This window comes from Otolemur garnettii, unplaced genomic scaffold (genome assembly GCF_000181295.1).
Source record: "Otolemur garnettii isolate 467f Iridium unplaced genomic scaffold, OtoGar3 scaffold00011, whole genome shotgun sequence".
Lineage (NCBI taxonomy): Eukaryota > Metazoa > Chordata > Mammalia > Primates > Galagidae > Otolemur > Otolemur garnettii.
Genome location: NW_003852406.1, coordinates 28,470,706 through 28,490,037, shown reverse-complemented (window position 1 = coordinate 28,490,037; position 19,332 = coordinate 28,470,706). Strand labels below are relative to the sequence as shown.

General features: G+C 39.5%; 1 protein-coding gene across 1 annotated transcript in view; it reads right to left on the bottom strand.

Moving 5' to 3' along the window:
- The window catches only part of TSPAN3 (tetraspanin 3), a 32,041-nt gene that overhangs the window by 9,578 nt on the left and 3,131 nt on the right, over positions 1 to 19,332 (bottom strand). The window contains exons 2-6 of the mRNA XM_003784541.2: positions 5,039 to 5,230; positions 4,437 to 4,511; positions 2,903 to 3,004; positions 1,502 to 1,654; positions 1,113 to 1,196 (exon numbers count right to left, since the gene is read on the bottom strand). Of these exons, the coding sequence (XP_003784589.1) occupies positions 1,113 to 1,196; positions 1,502 to 1,654; positions 2,903 to 3,004; positions 4,437 to 4,511; positions 5,039 to 5,230 (606 nt within the window). The remainder of the gene's footprint in view (positions 1 to 1,112; positions 1,197 to 1,501; positions 1,655 to 2,902; positions 3,005 to 4,436; positions 4,512 to 5,038; positions 5,231 to 19,332) is intronic.

The window sequence follows — 19,332 nt, the reverse complement described above, 5'->3', positions numbered from 1 at the left end:
GTTGCAGCCATCATTGTTGTTTGGCGGGCCCAGGCTGGATTTGAACCCGCCACCTTAGGTGTATGTGGCTGGCGCCGAGCCCCTACACTTTCTTAAAATAGATTCTCTAAGCTAACACTTATTTCAAGAATTAAAAGACTCTCAGAACTAGGTCTGATATAAAGTATTTCCAAAATAATTTTCAAATAGCCGTTCTCAGTTTAATACTCCTCTAAGACATTTCCTTGACAGAATCTGTAAGATATACTGTATGTACCTGAGAAACTAGTGATGTGACATAGCTGTGCTGGGTGGGAAAATGGACCTCTTTCTTAATTGTTTTTAGGTGGTGTGAAGGATAAGCACATGTGGTATGAGAGGGGGGCAAGAAACTGGGAGCAGATAAAGAGAGGTGATTAAGCAATTATGGGATACTTTACACAGACTAGCTTGAATTAGCACAAACCAGGGAAGAAGACTGTTTCACTGGTAGGAGTTGAAAAAACAGGTCCCCTCAGCTACCAACAATGGCACAGCACACTTCGCATGCACCAAGTGACGTCACAGAGTCCTTGATGGTTGTCACTCTAATATAACTAAGTCCACAAATACAGAATAAGCTAGAACTTCAGTTTTTACTGGAAGGCCTTCCCCTTAGAGCAATAAAATGTTTCCTTTGATGTAAGAGACTAACGTAGTAGCGGTTCTTGGTTTAGGTATATGAATATATAAAACCCCCAGGGACAAAAAAAACAAGAAGTGAACACAATGCTTTCCATTTCCAAACTGCAATAAAGCAGAAAAACTGTTAAAAGTTCTGGCAAGTTCTATCAAAATACTTCCCAAGAATACATTATAACAATTGTTTCTTTGTATTTTAAACAGGTCACTCACTAACCAAGGCAAGAAAGTAAGGCAAAGAGCCCCCTCTGGCTTCTTCAGAGTTCAGGCCTATTTTGTGTTTGAGTCTAGAGACAGGAAATAAAATGCTGGAAACTGGTGGCTTTACCTTGGTCCCTTTCACGTTACCTATATATACAAAGATTCACAATACTTGGTGATTTAAACCCTTCAGGGCTGACATCAGAGATTCAATTCTGTCTGGTAATGACTCCTTGGCTAGCTGTGCTTACCTGAATAGCTGCAAATGCCAGGGCTGCCCAGATAACATGCATCATGATTTCTTGTAGCTTCTTCACAACTAGAGCCTCACACCCCTGTAACAAACATACAGTCATCCTCATTAGAAATCTTTTTTAAAGTAAAAGCTTCAGATTCACAGATTAGTATTCATTGACAGAAATGAAAAGACAGAAACTAAAAGAGGGAAAAAAGATGATATGATTGGTGTAACTTACAGAGATGTGATTAAAGCGAAAGCAGCACGTTTTTTTTAAATTATGGTAAAACAAAATGGCATTCAAGGCAAACAAAAGAGAATGGAAAAGAAGCTCTAAGTAGCAACAAGACACAGCAAAAAACATCTATCACGCTAGACTCAAGCTTTGGCCAAAAGACTCACCTCAGCATAGAGGTCAGAGGGGTGGGCCAGGCTGCCATTACAGCTGCTGGCAGTCTCTCTGCAGCAGCTTAGAGGGACACTCTGGTTTTTGGTTTCTTTGAACCAATCTGTACTTTCCCAGTCTGAATAATTGTGAATTCCACAACAATGCAGCTAAAGGAGAACAGAACAGACAGCTGAACTTCAGGGTTCCATACAATATAAAGCTTTCAGATAAGCTATTCTAGACCAATGATGTCCAGTAGAACTTTCTACAATGATGTAAGGTCTGCATGGTGCGACAGGGTAGCCACTAGCCATATGAAGCTCCATCGAGCACTTAAATTATGGCTAGTCTGACTAAGAAACTGAATTTTAAATTTTAACTTAAATAGCCAGACATGTTTACAGTGGTTCTAGGTTTCTTACTTGAAAAGCACACTACCTATAAGGGGTAGTTTCAGCTAAGGAATAACTTTTTATCTTACTCGTTAAACATCTGGTTCCAAATTAAATATTACTTTCAATGACAAAGTGTTTAAATGTTTTATCTGAGATGTCTGGGTTTTGCTCTAAGATAATTGAGCAAAAAATATGTGGGGTTAATAAATAAAACAAAATTGGCCAGGCATGGTGGCTCATACCTATAATCCTTGCACTCTGGGAGGCTGAGGCAGGATTGCTTAAGGTTAGGAATTAGAGACCAGCCTGAACAAGAATGAGACCTATCTCTACTAAAAACAGAAAAATTAGCTGGTTGTTGTGGCGGGCACCTGCAGTCCTGACTACCCAAGAGCCTGAGGCAAGAGGATGGCTTGAACCTAAAAGTTGGAGGTGTTATGTGTTAGACTGACACCACACCACTCTCGTCTGGGCAACAGAGTGAGACACTACCTCAAAAATAAACAAATAAATAACAAGATTGACAAAAGTTTATAATTTCTGAGGCAGGGTTATGGGTACAAAGATCTACTACACTATATATAGTAGCAGATCTACCTTCATGTATATTTTAAATGGTCCATAATAATTTTAACAGTTTGTTGCCTTTTCTGATATTTCTAAAGGTATACGTAGTCTTCTCACCTATCCTCAGGTCCATCTGAACTCCTACCTTTCCTTTGATACATACTTCTCTTCCAGTATGACCCCTCTAAATTCTTTGGCTGGGGGAGAGGAAAGAACTAGGGTCTGTGAGGGAGTAGTCAGATGGTTAAAAAAAAAAACCTTAAGGTATTTCTTATTTGGCTTTGATACTGAAATAAACTTTTCAGGGGTGAAAAGTTGGGGAAAATACTGGACACATCAGGAGGATTACCATGGCTGTGAAGGTACAACTAATTTACACATTAATATCAGTTAGTTTAATTTTGACCCAGTAGCAATTGGGCCTCAACACCAAAATTGCCTCAGGAAGCTCACCTGTCTCTGTACATAATCAATAGCCCGGCTGGCAGCGTCGGGGTTGGTTCCATTGTAAGTCTTATACACCTTCCGAATCCTGCGATCAACCTCATCTTCTACCTGAATCAAAACAAAAAATCAGTCTCTCAAAAATACTGGTAAAAGTAATATATTAGTCAAGGCTCTAGCTAAAATGCCTATATGTTTGCAAATTGCCAGATCTTTCTGAATGTCTTATAAGAAAAAAGTTTTCTCCCTTCCTGCCTTCATATAAATTCAAAGTATCAGGTAAAAAAATCAGACATATTATATCACACAGATTAAGGCATTCAAAGACAAGATCATGTATAAAATGATGGGCTAACATTTCTGTAATCCTAGCACTCTGGGAGGCTGAGGTGGGTGGATTGCTTGAGCTGAGGAGTTCAAGATAAGCCTGCTCAAGGGTGAGACCCCATTTCTACTAAAACAGGAAAAACTAGCCAGGCGTGGTAGTAGGCGCCTACAGTCTCAGCTACTCAGGAGGCTGAGGCAGGAGGATCGCCTAAATGCAGGAGTTTGCAGTTGCTTTGAGCTACAATGACCTCATGGCACTCTACCAAGGGCAACAGAGAGAGACTCAGTCTCAAAAAAAAAAAACACATTAGGAAAAAAAAAATTAGTCTTTAGAAGTGGCATTTTATGACAAAGCTGATGTTCAATGTATATCAAAGAGGGGATAGAAAATAAACTCCTTAACTTACAACAGTGACAGACTATAAAACTTACAACCAGAATGTAGGCAGGGACACAATCAATTGCATTTTTAGGCATAGTTATATGATGCCTTATGTATAATGGATTTACATTAACCTGGAATAGCATGCCTTTGATTTAAAACTGTTAACAGTAAGAATAATTCCATTATGTCTTTACCATGGCTTTAAAATTATAACAAAATCAATTAATTTAAAGGAGTTTACATGGTACTGTGGGTAGACAAAAAAATCAGTCAAAAAAGAAAGGAAGGAAAAAGAAAAGAGAGAAAATGACTAATAAAAGGAAAGAGGGGCAAGAAGAGAGTGCTGGCAAAAGCTTCTCTGGTATTCGAAGCTGGTAGGACCCCTTGTTTCTCAAGACAGGTGTGGAAGAGGTAGGATTATAACTCATAATACCTTTTTTCTATGTCCAACACCAAGGCATTTTTAAAAGAGGCAATGGAAAATGAAGTCCTAAGTTTAGTTCTTCTAAAACAAAAATCAGAAAATTTATATTCTCCACCATATAGAGAATCTACAGGCTGAGGAAATTTGTACAAACTTCTCAGCTGGTTATTCATTTGCAGCCATAAATACCCATGATCAAGAACAATCTAATCAAAACTGTGCTATATTAAATGAGATTAAAAGTCTTGACAAGTAAATAATAGCTAATTAACTTTAGATATTTTAAGCTCTAGCTAAACAAAAAAGGCACATGAAAATGTTGACTCTGATAATATATTTGTTCTATTTCAACTGAAAAATGTGCATTACCTTTTAAAGCATTATATGAATTATAGTAGACAACATACCTTTGCTCTGTAAACATATCCCAAAACCACTACGACAACTTCTGTGACAAAGACCAAGAGTAAGATGATGACAAACTGTAAGGAAACATTGTGAAAAATTAAATACAAATAAAAAACCCTCTAAACATACTTGATTAAAAAAACAATTCTCTTGGGCAGCACCTGTGGCTCAGTGACTAGGGCGCTGAGGGTGGCAGGTTCAATACAGAGGGTGGCAGGTATACAGAGGGTGGCAGGTTCAAACCCGGCCCTAGCCAAACTGCAACAAAAAAATAGCCGGGTGTTGTGGCTGGCACCTGTAGTCCCAGCTACTAGGGAGGCTGAGGCAAGAGAATCACCTAGCCCAGGAGTTGGAGGTTGCTGTGAGCTGTGTGACGCCATAGCACTCTACCAAGGACAATAAAGTGAGACTCTGTCTCTACAAAAAAAAAAAAAAAAAAATTCTCAGAGATAACTGTTAGAAGTTTAAGACAAATGTTAGTTCCATTCAAATTATAAGAGCCAAAGGGACTACAGAATTCCATGTTCAACTCAAGAAGAGTAAGGGACTAAGGACACCCCACGGTCCAACAACGCGGGCGGACAGTGAAGTGCAAACTTACCGTTGCAAGTCCGCAGCGGCTTTCCCGGATCGTGGCACAGCAGCCAATTAGCCCAATAATGAAAAGCAGGGCTCCTACAGCTATGATTACTACAGCAGGAATGAGAGTGTACACATCTTCAAAGAAGTGGTCGTAGTCATCGTAAGTGATAAAGACATAAGCTCCCACGTAGCATAAAATGCCAGCTGCTCCCTGCAGAAAATGAGGTCAGAGAATTGGTTTTTAAGCCTTGCTGGCAAAAACTTGCTACTATTGCTTCATATGTTAAAATTGAATAAAGGTTCTGATCACTTTTACATCTATTTGTAGACTTGTTTTTGGCAAAGCTGAAAAGTCTCCTGTTTCATTATTAAGCACATTTATTTACTACATAAAATTGTAAAGTTTTCCAAACTTTCCCTACTTTTCAATGACTGATGGTTCAGTGAAGATCAAGAAACCATGAATCAAAGAAATAACACACATGACAACACCCCCAACACACTCCCCCCAAAGGCTTCAGCTCCACTGAATGTCTAGTACAGACCACAGTGGGGTGGCGGGGGTAGTCTTTGTTCACTGAAGTTGCTCTCAATAAATGGGGAAATTAAGTACAAGCGCTAAGCTCTGATTTGAACTCAAAGATTTGACTACAGAATTTGCACTTCTAAATCTTTACACCCTTAGGGAAAGAAAATACAATAAGTACTTAAGCATAATACCTATTTCTAAAAACTTACTATCATAAAGATAGTAAAATAGTAAAGCCAGAGGGCTCAGTCACCAAAGAACATCTGACCTGTTTATTTTTTAGAATGGCACTTCTCAACCTTTAATGTGAATAGGAATCACCTAGAGATCTTATTAAACTGCAGATTCTTAATTGTAAGTCTGGGGTGGGGCCTGAGATTCTGTATTTCTGACAAGTTCCCGAGTGACGCTGATGCAGCTGGTCTTGGAGCATAGTCTGAGTAATCAGGTGTCAGACAATAAGGGGAAAGTGAATGCAGAAAGTCATGACCAGGTGTGCCTTAATTCAGCTGCTGCTCCAAACACCCTGCTCTAGCTGTAGAGTTTTACACACATATCATTATCAATTGGGCTATCACTGGGTAGTCCTATGTTTCTGTGCCGGCAGCCCAATGCCTCTTGCTTGTATTAGATTAACTGTTAAAACATACAGTCTAATTTGTTATCATTTGTAGAATACTTAGAGACTTTCAGAGGACACATATAAATCATCTTCAAACTAAATAACAGCCTCCATAATGACAGTGGAAATATCAACTTCTCTGAACCTGAAAACTCAGCTTCCTAAGTCTATGAAATCCAGTAAAGTTGGGCACTGTCTATTTTCCTATGCTAGGCTATTATCGTCCCTGTCGGATGAGGAAAAAAAGATTTCATTCATGTACAACTGAGAAGGTGATTTGATTTTTTTTTTTTTTTGTAGAGACAGAGTTTTTACTTTCTTGCCCATCATACAGCAACCTGAAACTCCTGGGCTCAAGCAATCCTCCTGTCTCAGCCTCCGAGTTAGGACTATAGGTGCCCGCCACCATGCCCAGCTAATTTTTCTATTTTTAGTAGGGAAGGGGTCTTGCACTTGCTCAGGCTGGTCTTGAACTTCTAAGCTCAGGCAATCCACCTGCCTCAGCCTCCCAGAGTGCCAGGATTATAGGCGTGAGCCACCCAGCCTGGCCTGGCCCTAAAATCTACATATTTTCATCTGCCTTCCTGTCCACCCCATCTAATCTTCTCAAGTACTTTTCTAGCATAGCAAAAAGCACCAGATGATTTTTGTAGTCAAATACCACAAGGTTACCCTACACTTGTTCCTGTCCCACCTCTATATCCCATCAAACACCAAACTCCTTTAGGTTTACTTCTGGAACATTACCTCAATACCTAAACTCCTCTTCACCTCCACGGCAGCGCTTCTGTTTTAATTCGGGCCTTGTCACTGTTTACCCTAAATCTTACTTGTTTACTTTCCCTGCCCCTTAATATTTTCTATATACTACCAGGGCTATTTTTGTTAAAAATACAAATTAGATCAAGGGCTGGCCTTGCTTGAAATCAGGATGCTGATGAACCAAGTTCTTCCTCCTTGGCTTTTCAGCTCAAACCTCATTACTCCTCCTATACCGTGAACAATATAAAACTGTCATACCCAAATGGACCACATTTCTCACTTTACCTCTGCTGTTCTTTCTGGAATGCCCTCTCTTGAGTTGACTAGGAACTCACTGCTCTTTAAGATGCAGCTTAAGTGTCACCCCATTCCTTCTGGAAGTCACTCTTGATGACTTCAGGCTGGATTAGGTGCCCTTTGTCCACACACATATCACCCTGTGTATAGCTCTAACAGTGCATGCAGTTGTAACTATACATGTCTCAACATCTCTCAAGGGCACAAATTATACCCAACTGACTTGCATCCTGTATCACCACCCATCACCTAAAACAGTGTTTGGCACACATCTACTAAAATTTATTGAGTATACCTCATTGTATTCCTTTCCCTGAAGTCATCTTCTCATCTCTGATGTAAACTTGTATATGTATTTCTTCTGTTTCTCTTTGTATATGTATTTCTCTCTTGTATATGTATTTCTTCTGTTTACATCTCTGATGTAAACTTGTATATGTATTTCTTCTGTTTCTCTTTGTATATGTATTTCTTCTGTTTACATTTCTGATGTAAACTTGTATATGTATTTCTTCTGTTTCTCTTTGGCCCAATGTTCCTAGTTTTTAGTTCACCACTCACATGATTTGGCAACTTAATCCAGTTTACTGAATTCTGATGGCCACCACATCTAGAATACATTAGTTTACAAATCGTTCTCTATAATTATAAATGATATATGGGCAGTCCTGGGTTATGAACAAGATAGGTTTTATAGGTTTGTTCTTAAGTTGAATTTGGATGTAAGATGGAACAAGTACATTGACCTATTGCCTGTAATAGCGTACATCTGTCAGTGCAAGTTGTATATAAGTTGGATGTTTGTAACTTGGGGATTGCCTGTACTTATAGCATTCATGCCTGCTCAAAGGTCCTCACAGGCCATTGACATATTTGCTTTGGGGGCATAGTACTTCGGAATGAAGGTGAATAAAGGAACTAAAAGAGGAGAAACAGCTTCATTTTAATTTGGCTGCCTTTATACAGAAGTATGTGGACTACTTGACCCTCTTACCAAATACTACCTTTTCTTGACTACATCATGTGTGATATATTTTCACACACAATTATATACACATACATTTTGCTACAGAAAATATAGAGGGTTCCCAAAAAAGTGTACACATTTTAAGAAAAGAAAAAAATTGTATTGAAATTGTAATAATATATACTGATAACAAAAGATGAATACAAGTCACATTTGACTTCGGTAATACAAAAAGTGCTCAAAGTATATATGTAATATATAATACATAGATAACATCTTATAATGTGTACATATTTTTTTGGCATCCCCAGTAGTATCAGTTCTCAAGCTGAATTATCAATCCTTGACCAGTCACGGTGGCTCATGCCTATAACCTGAGCTCTTTGGAAGGCCAAGACAGAAGGATTACTTGAGGCCAGGTGTTCAAGACCAGCCTGACAAAACATTAAGACTGTGCCTCTACCAAAAATATTTTAAAAATTAAACTGTGCCTCTACTGAAAAAATTTTAAAAATTAGCCAGCATGATGGTGCATACTTGTAGTCCCAGCTACGAGGAAGAACAAAGAGGCTCTCTTGAGCCCAGGAGTGTAAAGTTGCAGTGAACTATGAGGACACCACTGCACTCTAGGCAGGGAGACAGACCAAGATTGTCAAAAAATAAATAGATAAATAAATAATAATCCTAAACATGAATTAATCAAATTTGGTCGTTTGTTTTCACTAGTCATTTCTGTATTCTTAAGATTCTTAACTCTTCTTGCTCCAAAAGGTGATATTTCTTAAAAGACTTGAATTAAAATGAAGTCCCTTTTTGAGCTTCTAGTAACTTGGGTTTTAACCTACAAAAATCTGAATGAAAACAAGATAAAAATGGAGGATACATGTACTCAACAATAAATCTGAACCACAGAGCACTGAAGAACTACATGCATTTTAGATATTAAATAAGTTTTCAAGCTAAAGAGATCCCTATGAGACTCAAATTTAGTGCTCTTAGAAACTGGCTGAGTGAAATGCTTCCGGGGCTGCCACCCATCCCCCCAGAATAGGCTCGCATCTGAAGTTGAGACCACAAGAAGGCAGAAAACAAACCCTAACAACAAAAACCAGACTCACAACAAATGCCATGGACGGGATTGCCATTTGTAAAGCTGCTGCTGTTTCCTGAGAGACTTCAGAGCAGCTTCTTTTCTCAGGCTGCAAACCAGTTAGTATCCAAGTCAGACAATAGAAGCAGAACACAACAAAGCTCTACTTGGCAACATACAGTGGGAAGCAACTTAGTTGCACACACAAAAGCAGAAACAGCGCTGACTGCTGATACAATAAATCAAATTAAGTGTAACTACAGGCTGTGTTTCCTAAATTGAAAACTTCAAAATATTTTTCTTTTCATAAAAATCTGAATATAGTGCTTCCTTTTTGGGGGGCTGCGGGGTAGCGACAGAGTCTCACTTTGTCGCCCTCGGTAGAGTGCTGTGGCATCACACAGCTCACAGCAACCTCTAACTCCTGGGCCTAGGCGATTCTCCTGCCTCAGCCTCCCGAGTAGCTGGGACTACAGGCCCCCGCCACAATGCCCAGTTTGTTGCAATTTGGCTGGGGCCGGGTTTGAACCCATCACCCTTGGTACATGGGGCTGGCACCCTACCCACTGAGTCACAGGCGCCACCCTATAGTGATTCCTTCTTAAGTTGTGTAATAAACAATTAATGAAATGACACCAGTTACTTTGAAAATATAGAGTAAGTGGCCAGGCGCAGTGGCTCAGGCCTGTAATCCTAGCACTCTGGGAGGTTGAGGCTGGTGGACTAACTGAGGCCAGGAGCAAGACCCCATGTCTTAAAAAAAAAAAAAATAGCCAGGCATTGTGGCAGGTTCCTGTAGTCCCAGCTAGCTACTAGGGGGATGAGAGACGGCGCAGTGGCAAGAGAATTACTTGAGCCCAAGAGTTTGCAGTTGCTGTAAGCTGTGACAGTACAGCACTCTAAGGTGACAGAGTGAGATTCTGTCTCAAAAGAAATAAAATAAAACAACAACAAAAAACCGAGTATGTGTCCTAACAAATACCTCAAGACCTAAGAACAGCCCTAAGCAACTGCTTTAAGGACATCCAACCATTAGTATGAAAAATTCCCTAAAAATCAAGAGAAACACTGGAGTACACTGTAAGGTAAATGGAAGGGAGGTTAAAAGTAATTCCTAACTCATGTGTGTAGGGAATTTGTAGTCACTCAGAGTTTTAATGTAGAAGCTAAGGCTATTAGAAAGCTGAATAAAAGGTGAGCTCAGTTAAATTCTTTTTCTGAAAGGGCCATGATGGGACTGGGATCTATCAAAGGATCTGGGCTTTGCCAACAAAGCAGCTGCAAAGGGTGGAGGCAAGGAAAAAAGGAGACGGGAGGGGGGTGCAATGGAAGAGGAGATGAAATGTAGAACTTGGAAGCAACTGAACCGCTTTAGTCACCACAAGAAAATCTGAGCCTATAAGGAGGATTTGTGCCAGGACAGTATACTAAAAATATTCATCCTTTTTACAAAGAAGTGAAAGGAAATCTAAAGGAAAGGCTGAAGTCTGAAACTACATAAAGAATAATTTTTTTAAAAGCCACTCTTCTTTATCTTTTAAACGAGCCTATGTTTTAAATTAAGTCACAAATTTTTAAAACTTTGAGAGCCTATGCTCTTCTATTACACCAAGCTGTTCCTCTAAAAAATAAAAAAATTTCTTATAAAAACTTGGAGATATGAGTTCCCCAAAATATGATACTTCATTTATTTTATTTTTCTTCCACATATCCACAAATGTGAAATCTCTTAAAGTAACAAAGTCTATCTTTACATAAGTTTTTTTCTATCGTTTAGAAATTTGTTTTGGGGGGAGGCAATTTTCAAATTACTCATAAAAGAAACAGATGATCTGATAAAATGCCAAAAACAACTAGATTCCTTCATGTCCATCAACCACAGTGTAATCTGCCAATATTAAAAATGAAACATTTGTTTCTAACAGAGAGACAGAGTAGCTCTGCTATCAAATGCATCTACATGGAAACTTAGAAATGTGAAGGTGAACACATCCCACAGACAAGTGGATGAAGACCAAGCCAAGATGTAAGTAAGTGACTTTCTCACAGTGGTATGAAGCAGACATGGGTGATTCATGTCTAGAACTGGAGAGAATCGGGACAATGCAAAGATGAGGGACCATCTGGACCTCACTCAGGTAAACCGGAGAGCCTGACAACTTGCCCGCTTGTGTGAACTGCTCCTTTAAGTGATTTTTGCCACAAAGAATCAACTGATAAGTAGAAGTGATTGGAAAGTTGGGAGAAAGGAAAAAAAATAGTCAACAAGAGAAAGACTGGGCAAAACTGTGTAGTCTAGACTTTATAAGAAAGCCATTTTAAAAGCAGAGAGGGTGAAAAATCAGCAAAAATCCATTCTTTGAACACTTTTTTTTTTTTTTTTCAGTTTTTGGCCAGGGCTGGGTTTGAACTCACCACCTCCAGCATATGGGGCCAGCACCCTACTCCTTTGAGCCACAGGCACTGTCCTTTTGAACACATTTTTATTCTTTGAGACAGAGTCTCACTCTGTTGCCCAGGCTAGAGAGCCAATTGTGTCAGCCTAGCTCACAGCAACCTCAAACTTCTGGGTTCAAGCCATCCTTCTGGGTCAGCCTCCAGAGTAGCTTGGACTATAGGCACCTACCACAATGCCTGGCTAATTTTAGTAAAGAGCGGCCCTCACTTTGCTCAGGCTGGTTGTGAACTCTTGGCCTCAAGTAATCCTCCTGCCTCAGCCTCTCAGGAATCTAGGATTATAGGCATGAGCCACCAGGCCCAGCCTTTGGACACATTTTTAAACATCTAACCTGGAGTTTCTTGCACAACCATGTTCGTTTTTTATATACCTCACTTCTCTCTGCAAAGAATCATTGGTAATTTCATACAGCGCATTTCTGAAAACTCCCCCAAACCTTTGTTCCATTACAAGTGTCTTAAAATCATCTTTTTTTTTCTTTTTTTGAGATAGGGTCTTGCTCTGTCACCCTGGCCATGGTGCAGTGGCATCGTGACAGCTCACTGCAACCTCAAACTCCTAGGCAGAAGCAATTCTTCTGCCTCAGCCTCTCCCTAGTAGCTGGGACTACAGGCATACACCACGATGACAGTTAATTTTTCTTTTTTTTTTTTTGAGACAGAGCCTCAAGCTGTCACCCTGAGTAGAGAGCTATGACATCACAGCTCACAGCAACCTCCAACTCCTGGGCTCAAGCAATTCTCCTGCCTCTACCTCCCAAGTAGCTGGGACCACAGGCGCCCACCACAACGCCTCGCTATTTTTTGGTTGCAGCCTCATTGTTGTTTGGTAGGCCCAGGCTAGATTCGAACCTGCCAGCTCAGGTGTATGTGGCTGGTGCCTTAGCAGCTTGAGCCACAGGCGCCGAGCCGACAGTTAATTTTTCTAATTTTTGTAGAGATGGGGTCTCGCTGGCTGGTCTCAAACTCCTGGCCTCAAGCAATCCTCCATCTTGGCCTCCCAGAGTGCTAGGATTACAGACATGAGCAACCGTACTCAGCCCATCTTAAATCTTTTAGCATTCTACTTACCATAATATTCTCTAGTCCCACCATGCTTTGTTTCAACTCTGATTTACTCTGATAAACTAGTTCATGTCAATAAACATAATTACTCATTTATAAAATCTACTGCCTGAATATTTCATATATTGTATCAACTTCCAAGGAAAAGACTATTCCAAAGACTTTATATCCTCTTTCAGAAATTAAAGATACTGGTTTGATGCCTGTAGCAGAGTGGTTACAGCTCCAACCACATACACCAAGGCTGGTGGGTTTGAACCCAGCCCGGGCCAGCTAAAGCAACAGTGACAACTGCAACAACAACAACAAAAAACAGCTGGGCATTGTGGCGGGCATCTGTAGTACCAGCTACTTGGGAGGCTGAGGCAAGAGAATTACATAACCCCAGGAGTTTGAAGTTGCTGTAAGCTGTGATGCCATGATTCTCTACTGAGGGCAACATACTAAGACTCTGTCTTAAAAAAAACTTTTTTAATCCTTTTAATCCTTTAAAAAACTGCTATTACTCTGAAGATATACCAAATGTCATGCTCCTCAATTCTGCTCTATTTTCACTTTTTCTGGTTTTTTTAATCATTGTTTATCCAACTTTACAAAGTTGTAAAAAAAAAAAAAAAAAAGCTATTTAGTCTACCCGTTGAAAGACCGAAAGTTCAAGTGGTAAATGAAATTGGAGATCAACCAACTGCCACAGCCAAATTATTAGAACACCAAGAAACTATTTTCAGACTATAGCTCTCCAGGGGTCATCTGAGAAGGATGGAATTTAAACATGCATTTTCTTGGAGATCCTCTGTTATCCAACCCTACTCTGTGAAGAGTCAGTTGTAACTATAGGAGCCTGAGGTATTTAACCTTTATACAACTAAAGTTTGTCCATGCTTGGGTTATATATTTTCATCAGTAGTGGCAGCAATGTAAAATATAATATGTCAACATTTACATAAACATTCTTTAGATTAAAAACAAATACATAAATGCAAATAATCTTTCTCTTTTGTTAACTCTGCCAAACTATTATTATGCATATATATAAAAGGGTGTAAGAAGGAAGAAAAGATAAGAATACTTTTCAAGGAAAATTTGAGACTACCTATTAGTATTGTTTTTGGGAGAAAGATACATCTAGAAATTAAATTCAGGAAGAGTCTGCCCTCTCCCCTCATTAGCTGTCAGATAACAGGCACTATGTTAATACTCTATGCATTTCTCAGAAACAGATAAAGGACAGCAATGTATTCAACAAGCACACACTGAGTAAATGATTCTTAGGGTATACTTGTGTGGTGCAAGTATAGAATTTATACTTGTGTGGTGCAATTTGTAGAATAAACTTTCTGTAAAAAGAAAAACAAATTCTAACCTGATTTGGATCTTCTGGAATAAAATTCATTAAAATATTTCCAAGTATAAAGCCAGGGGCAGTGGCCCATGCGTATAATCCTAGCACTCTGAGAGGCCAAGATAGGAGGATCACTTGAGCTCAGAAGTTCCAGACCAGCCTGAGCAAGAGTGAGACCCCATCTCTATTAAAAAAAAAAAAAAAAAAAAAATTCTAAAACTAATAAACAACATATTCTTTAAACTGTAACTAAAGAGCTTTCCTGCTCATTCGAAGTTCTGAAGGGTCTTGGTCAGTAGACAGATTGTACTAAGATTGGAAACACTCATTTTCTTAACTGTCAAAGACAAATTAAGAAATACATTTCCCATTAGGTACCATGACTTGCTTACCTACAAATTAACTTTTCTTCTAAAGAACTGAAAAGCAATTATGAAAACAAACTGTTAGCAGAAGGTGTGTTCCAAAGACATGTTCTTTGTCAAGGTAGTTATTCATAATAGGAAGAATACATAGTACAGGAGGTGGAAAAACAAATTCCAGGTGTCAGATCAAGGATCCGGTTTAAAAGTATTGTATTACCAACTCAAATATGTAGGGTGTGCTGGAAAACACAAAATATGCACAAGATTTGTGAAGAAAAAAACACTTGAAATATTTCATTATAAATATATATACACACATATATATATTTTATTTTTATTTATTTATTTATTTTGAGACAGGCACTTATTCTGTTGCCCAGGCTAGAATGCCATGGCCTCAGCCTACCTCACAGGAACCTCAATTCCAGGTTCCTGCTGTAGCCTCCTGCGTAGCTGAGACTATTGTACCTACAGCAATACCCAGATAATTTTTCTATTTTAATAGAGATGGGGTCTCACTCTTGCTCAGATTGCTCTGGAACTCCTGAGCTCAAAGGATCCTCCTACCTCCGCCTCTCAGAGTACTAGGATTACAGGCATGACCCACTGTGCCCAGCCATAAATTTTCATTTTTTAAACAAAAGAATGAAGGTATACTCACAAGTATATTCTTGCTTTAGGGCGTATCATGTCTTTCCTCAGTCTTGAATTATCCCAGCTCTTCTGAATCACTCCCAAACTGGCTCCTCCTTATAGATTCTTGGCTAACCTAAAGCAGCCACCCCGTCACTCTATTACATCACCCTGTTTTAAATTCCTGCATAACACATCATCACTATTTGATATTTTTCTTGTTTATTTTTAATTGTCTTGCTCCATCAGAAAGTTATATAATAATAAGAATCACCCTTTTCACCATTTATTAACAATACAAGCACAAAATAGGTGCTCAAATACTATTATATTTATTTAATAAAGCAATTTCCTCCACCTAACCCTAGTGAGAATAGCCCACAACACAATGTCCTAAAGCTGAAGATGCTGGCGTGGCACATGTGGAGAGAAGTTAATACACTGTTAGTGGGATTGCGAACTAATATAGCCCCTTTGGAAAGAACTATGGAGACTCCTCAAAGAACTCAAACCTTCTATTTGATCCTGCAATCCCATTAGGAGGCATCTACCCAGAAGAAAAAAAATCATTTTATCATAAGGACATTTGCACTAGATTGTTTACTGCAGCTCAATTTACAATCACCAAGATGTGGACACAACCCAAGTACCCATCAACTCATGAATGGACTAATAAACTGTGGTACGTGTATACCATGGAATACTATTCAGCCATAAAAAATGAAGACTTTGTATCTTTTGTATTAACCCGGATAGAGCCAGAAAACATTATCTTTAGTAAAGTATGATAAGAATGGAAAAGCAAGTCTCAAATGTACTCAATACTAATACGAAGCCAGTAGATGAACTAGTACATGCCCTCACAAGAGGAAAACTCAATTTAATTCAAGTTGGGAGGAGAAGGGAGAAGGAAGGGGCATTGGTGTGCTCCCACCCAATGGGCACAATGTAGGGGTATAAGGCACATCTCCTGGGAGTGGGACACAACTACAACAGGGACCTTACTTAACAAATGCAAACACTGTAACCTGTTTGTACCCTCACATTAATCTAAAATTAAAAAATAATAAAAAAATACAAAGCAGGGAGGTGCCTGTGGCTCAAAGGAGTAGGGCATCAGCCCCATATACTAGAGGTGGTGCATTCAAACACGGCCCTGGCCAAAAACTGCCAAAAAAAAAAAGAAAAGCAATTTCTCTTAATTGTGTACATTCACACAGATAAATGTGGGTAATTTTTTTTGAGGTAGGGTGAATTGTAAAGGTTATCAAAGGCTTTCATATATGGTTTATATGTACATAGGCTATTTCAAATGAGTGACTGACAATTAATAAAGGTGCCACATTCCAAAGTTGTTTTTAAAGGGATTTATCTAAAATGTGTTTGATATTTGGGTGGCACCTATGCTTAGTGAGTAGGGCATTGGCCCTATATACCAAGGGTGACGGGTTCAAACCCAGCCCCTACCAAACTGCAACAAAAAATAGTGAGGTGTTGTGGTGGGCGCCTATAGCTCTAGCTACTCAGGAGGCTGAGGCAAGAGAATTGCCTACACCCAAGAGCTGGAGGTTGCTGTGAGCTGTGACGCCACAGCCAGCACTCTACTGAGGGCAACAAATAAGACTTTGTCTCTTAAAAAAAAAAGTGTCTGATACTCTTGTAGTACTTCTTCCTTCCATAAATGTTTCAGTCTTACTATAACCTCCCAAAACACAAGAAAACCAATGACCTAAATAGATGTTCAATATTCTAAATCCTAGAAGCATGGACAAAGCTTTCTCTTACAGCCTCTGTAATGTCTGAGGTAAATATGAACAAAACAAATATTAGCCAGTTTTTCTAATAAAGTATAAGGTAATTTATATAACACGAGACTTAAGTAATCAAGTAACTTATCAGAATGAATAAGATATTAGAACATACAGATGTAAACTTGTTTTAGATCAAGCCTCCTGGGTCAGATCAATTTGATCTACCAAATTAAAAATCCTGCCTGGGTCTGGCACAATATTTCATGCCTGTAATCTTAGCACTCTGGGAGGCCAAAGCAGGAAGAGCTCAGAAGTTTGAGATCAACCTGACCAAGAGCAAGACCCCATGTCTCTACTAAAAATAGAAAAATTAGCTGGGCAGTGTGGTGCACACCTATAGTCCCTGCTACTGGGGAGGCTGAGGCAGAAGGATCTCTTGAACCCAGGAGTAAGAGGGTGCAGTGAGCTATGTTCACACCACTGTACTATACAGCTGGGGCAATAGAGACCCTCTCTCAAAACCAAAAATTTCCTGCCTGACTTTGGTACCATCTATAGAATACACTAATAACTAATAATACAATATGCTTCAAATATTACTCATTTACCTCAAACACTCCCAACTTTCTTCAGTAAGCCATCATGGGTCTAGCACTAATATATTTACATTTAAAGCTACATGACTCCACAAAAATAAAGTGATGCAAGTTGTGTATCCTTTCACATGTTCAAAATTATCTTTTAAGCTACAAGTTCTTATATTCTGGAATCTGGGATCTGTCTTAGTCTGTTTTCTGTTGTGTAAAGTAAAATAAAAAATTGAAATTGGGTACTTTATAAAGTAAGGGAATTTATTGCTTACAGATATGGAGGTTAAGAAGTTTAAGGTCAGAGGGCTGTCTGGTGAGGGCCTTCTTGTTTGGCCAGAGTCCTGAGATACAACGGGGCTCACATTTTAAGGGGGGTGAGCTCAGGTCTTGCTTCCTCTTCTTATAAAGCCACCAGTCCCATTCCTAGAACAACTCATCAATCTAAGAATGGATTAATCCATTCATAAGGGCAGAGGCCTAACTTCTTAAAGGTTCCACCTCTCAATTCTGCCACACTGGGGATTGAGTTTATGTTTTTTTCCCTCCTCTTTTTGAGACAGAGTCTTGTTCTGTCATACTGGGTAGAATACAGTGGTATCATCACAGCTCACCGCAATCTTAAACTCCTGGGCTCAAGCAAGCCTCTGACCTCAGCCTCCCAAGTAGCTGGGACTTCAAGTGTGAGCCATGATGCCCCACTAATTTTTCTATTTTTAGTATAGTCTTACTCCTGCATCAGCCTCCCAGAGTGCTAGGACTATAGATTTGAGTCATCAATCCCAGCCAGGATTAATTTAAGTTTCACCATAAATTTTGGAAGGGACATTCCAGCCAAACCAGGAACTCTCTATTTTTCATTACAACAAAAATCTTTCAGGATTTCGGAAATGACTCTTTCCTCTTTTAGTTTGTGCCTTTCCACAATAACATTCTTATTGCATTGCCCCAAACTGTCTACACAACATCAACAACTCTGGCTTTCGGATCACTTACAGCTTGCATATTTCAGGTACATGTCTATTTCCATGTAACAGCTCAAGCGAACCAGGAAATAAAGATACAAGGTGCAGTTTAAAGATCATGCCAAAGAAGGAGCATGGTGGTTCAGGCCTATAATCCTAGCACTCTGGGTAGCCAGCCAGGAAGACTGCTTGAGGCCAGGAGTTTGAGACCAGCCTGAGCAAGAGCAAGATCCCCTCTCTATAAAAAATAGAAAAATTAGGGCAGTGCCTGTGGCTCAAGGAGTAGGGTGCCGGCCCCAAATACCGGAGATGGTGGGTTCAAACCCAGCCCCAGCCAAAAACTGCAACAAAAGAACAACAACAACAACAAAAAAAAAAAAAAAAAAAAAAACAGAAAAATGAGCCAGACATGGTGGTGCGCCCGAGGCCCGAGCTGCCTGGAAGAGGCTTAAAACAGGAGAAAGGACTGAGCCTAGGAATTTGAGGTTGCAGTGAGCTATTGTGACACCATGAAACTCCAGCCTGGGCCACAGAGCAAACTCTGACTGAATACATACATATACAAATACATAATCTTGCTAAAGTAACTAAACTTTACCACTTATCAACAATCATCCATTACCATTAGATAGTGAAGAGCACAACAGAAGTAAGTCTTTACTAAAGTTTTCCAAGGATACCTAGACAAACTTTTGATATACTCTATGTAAAGAATGCTATTCTTGGCTCGGCGCCTACAGCTCAACCGGCTAAGGTGCCAGCCACGTACACCTAAGGTGGCAGGTTCGAATCCCCAGCCCGGACCTGCCAAACAACAATGACGGCTGCAACCAAAAAATAGCCGGGCGTTGTGGCGGGCGCCTGTGGTCCCAGCTACTTGG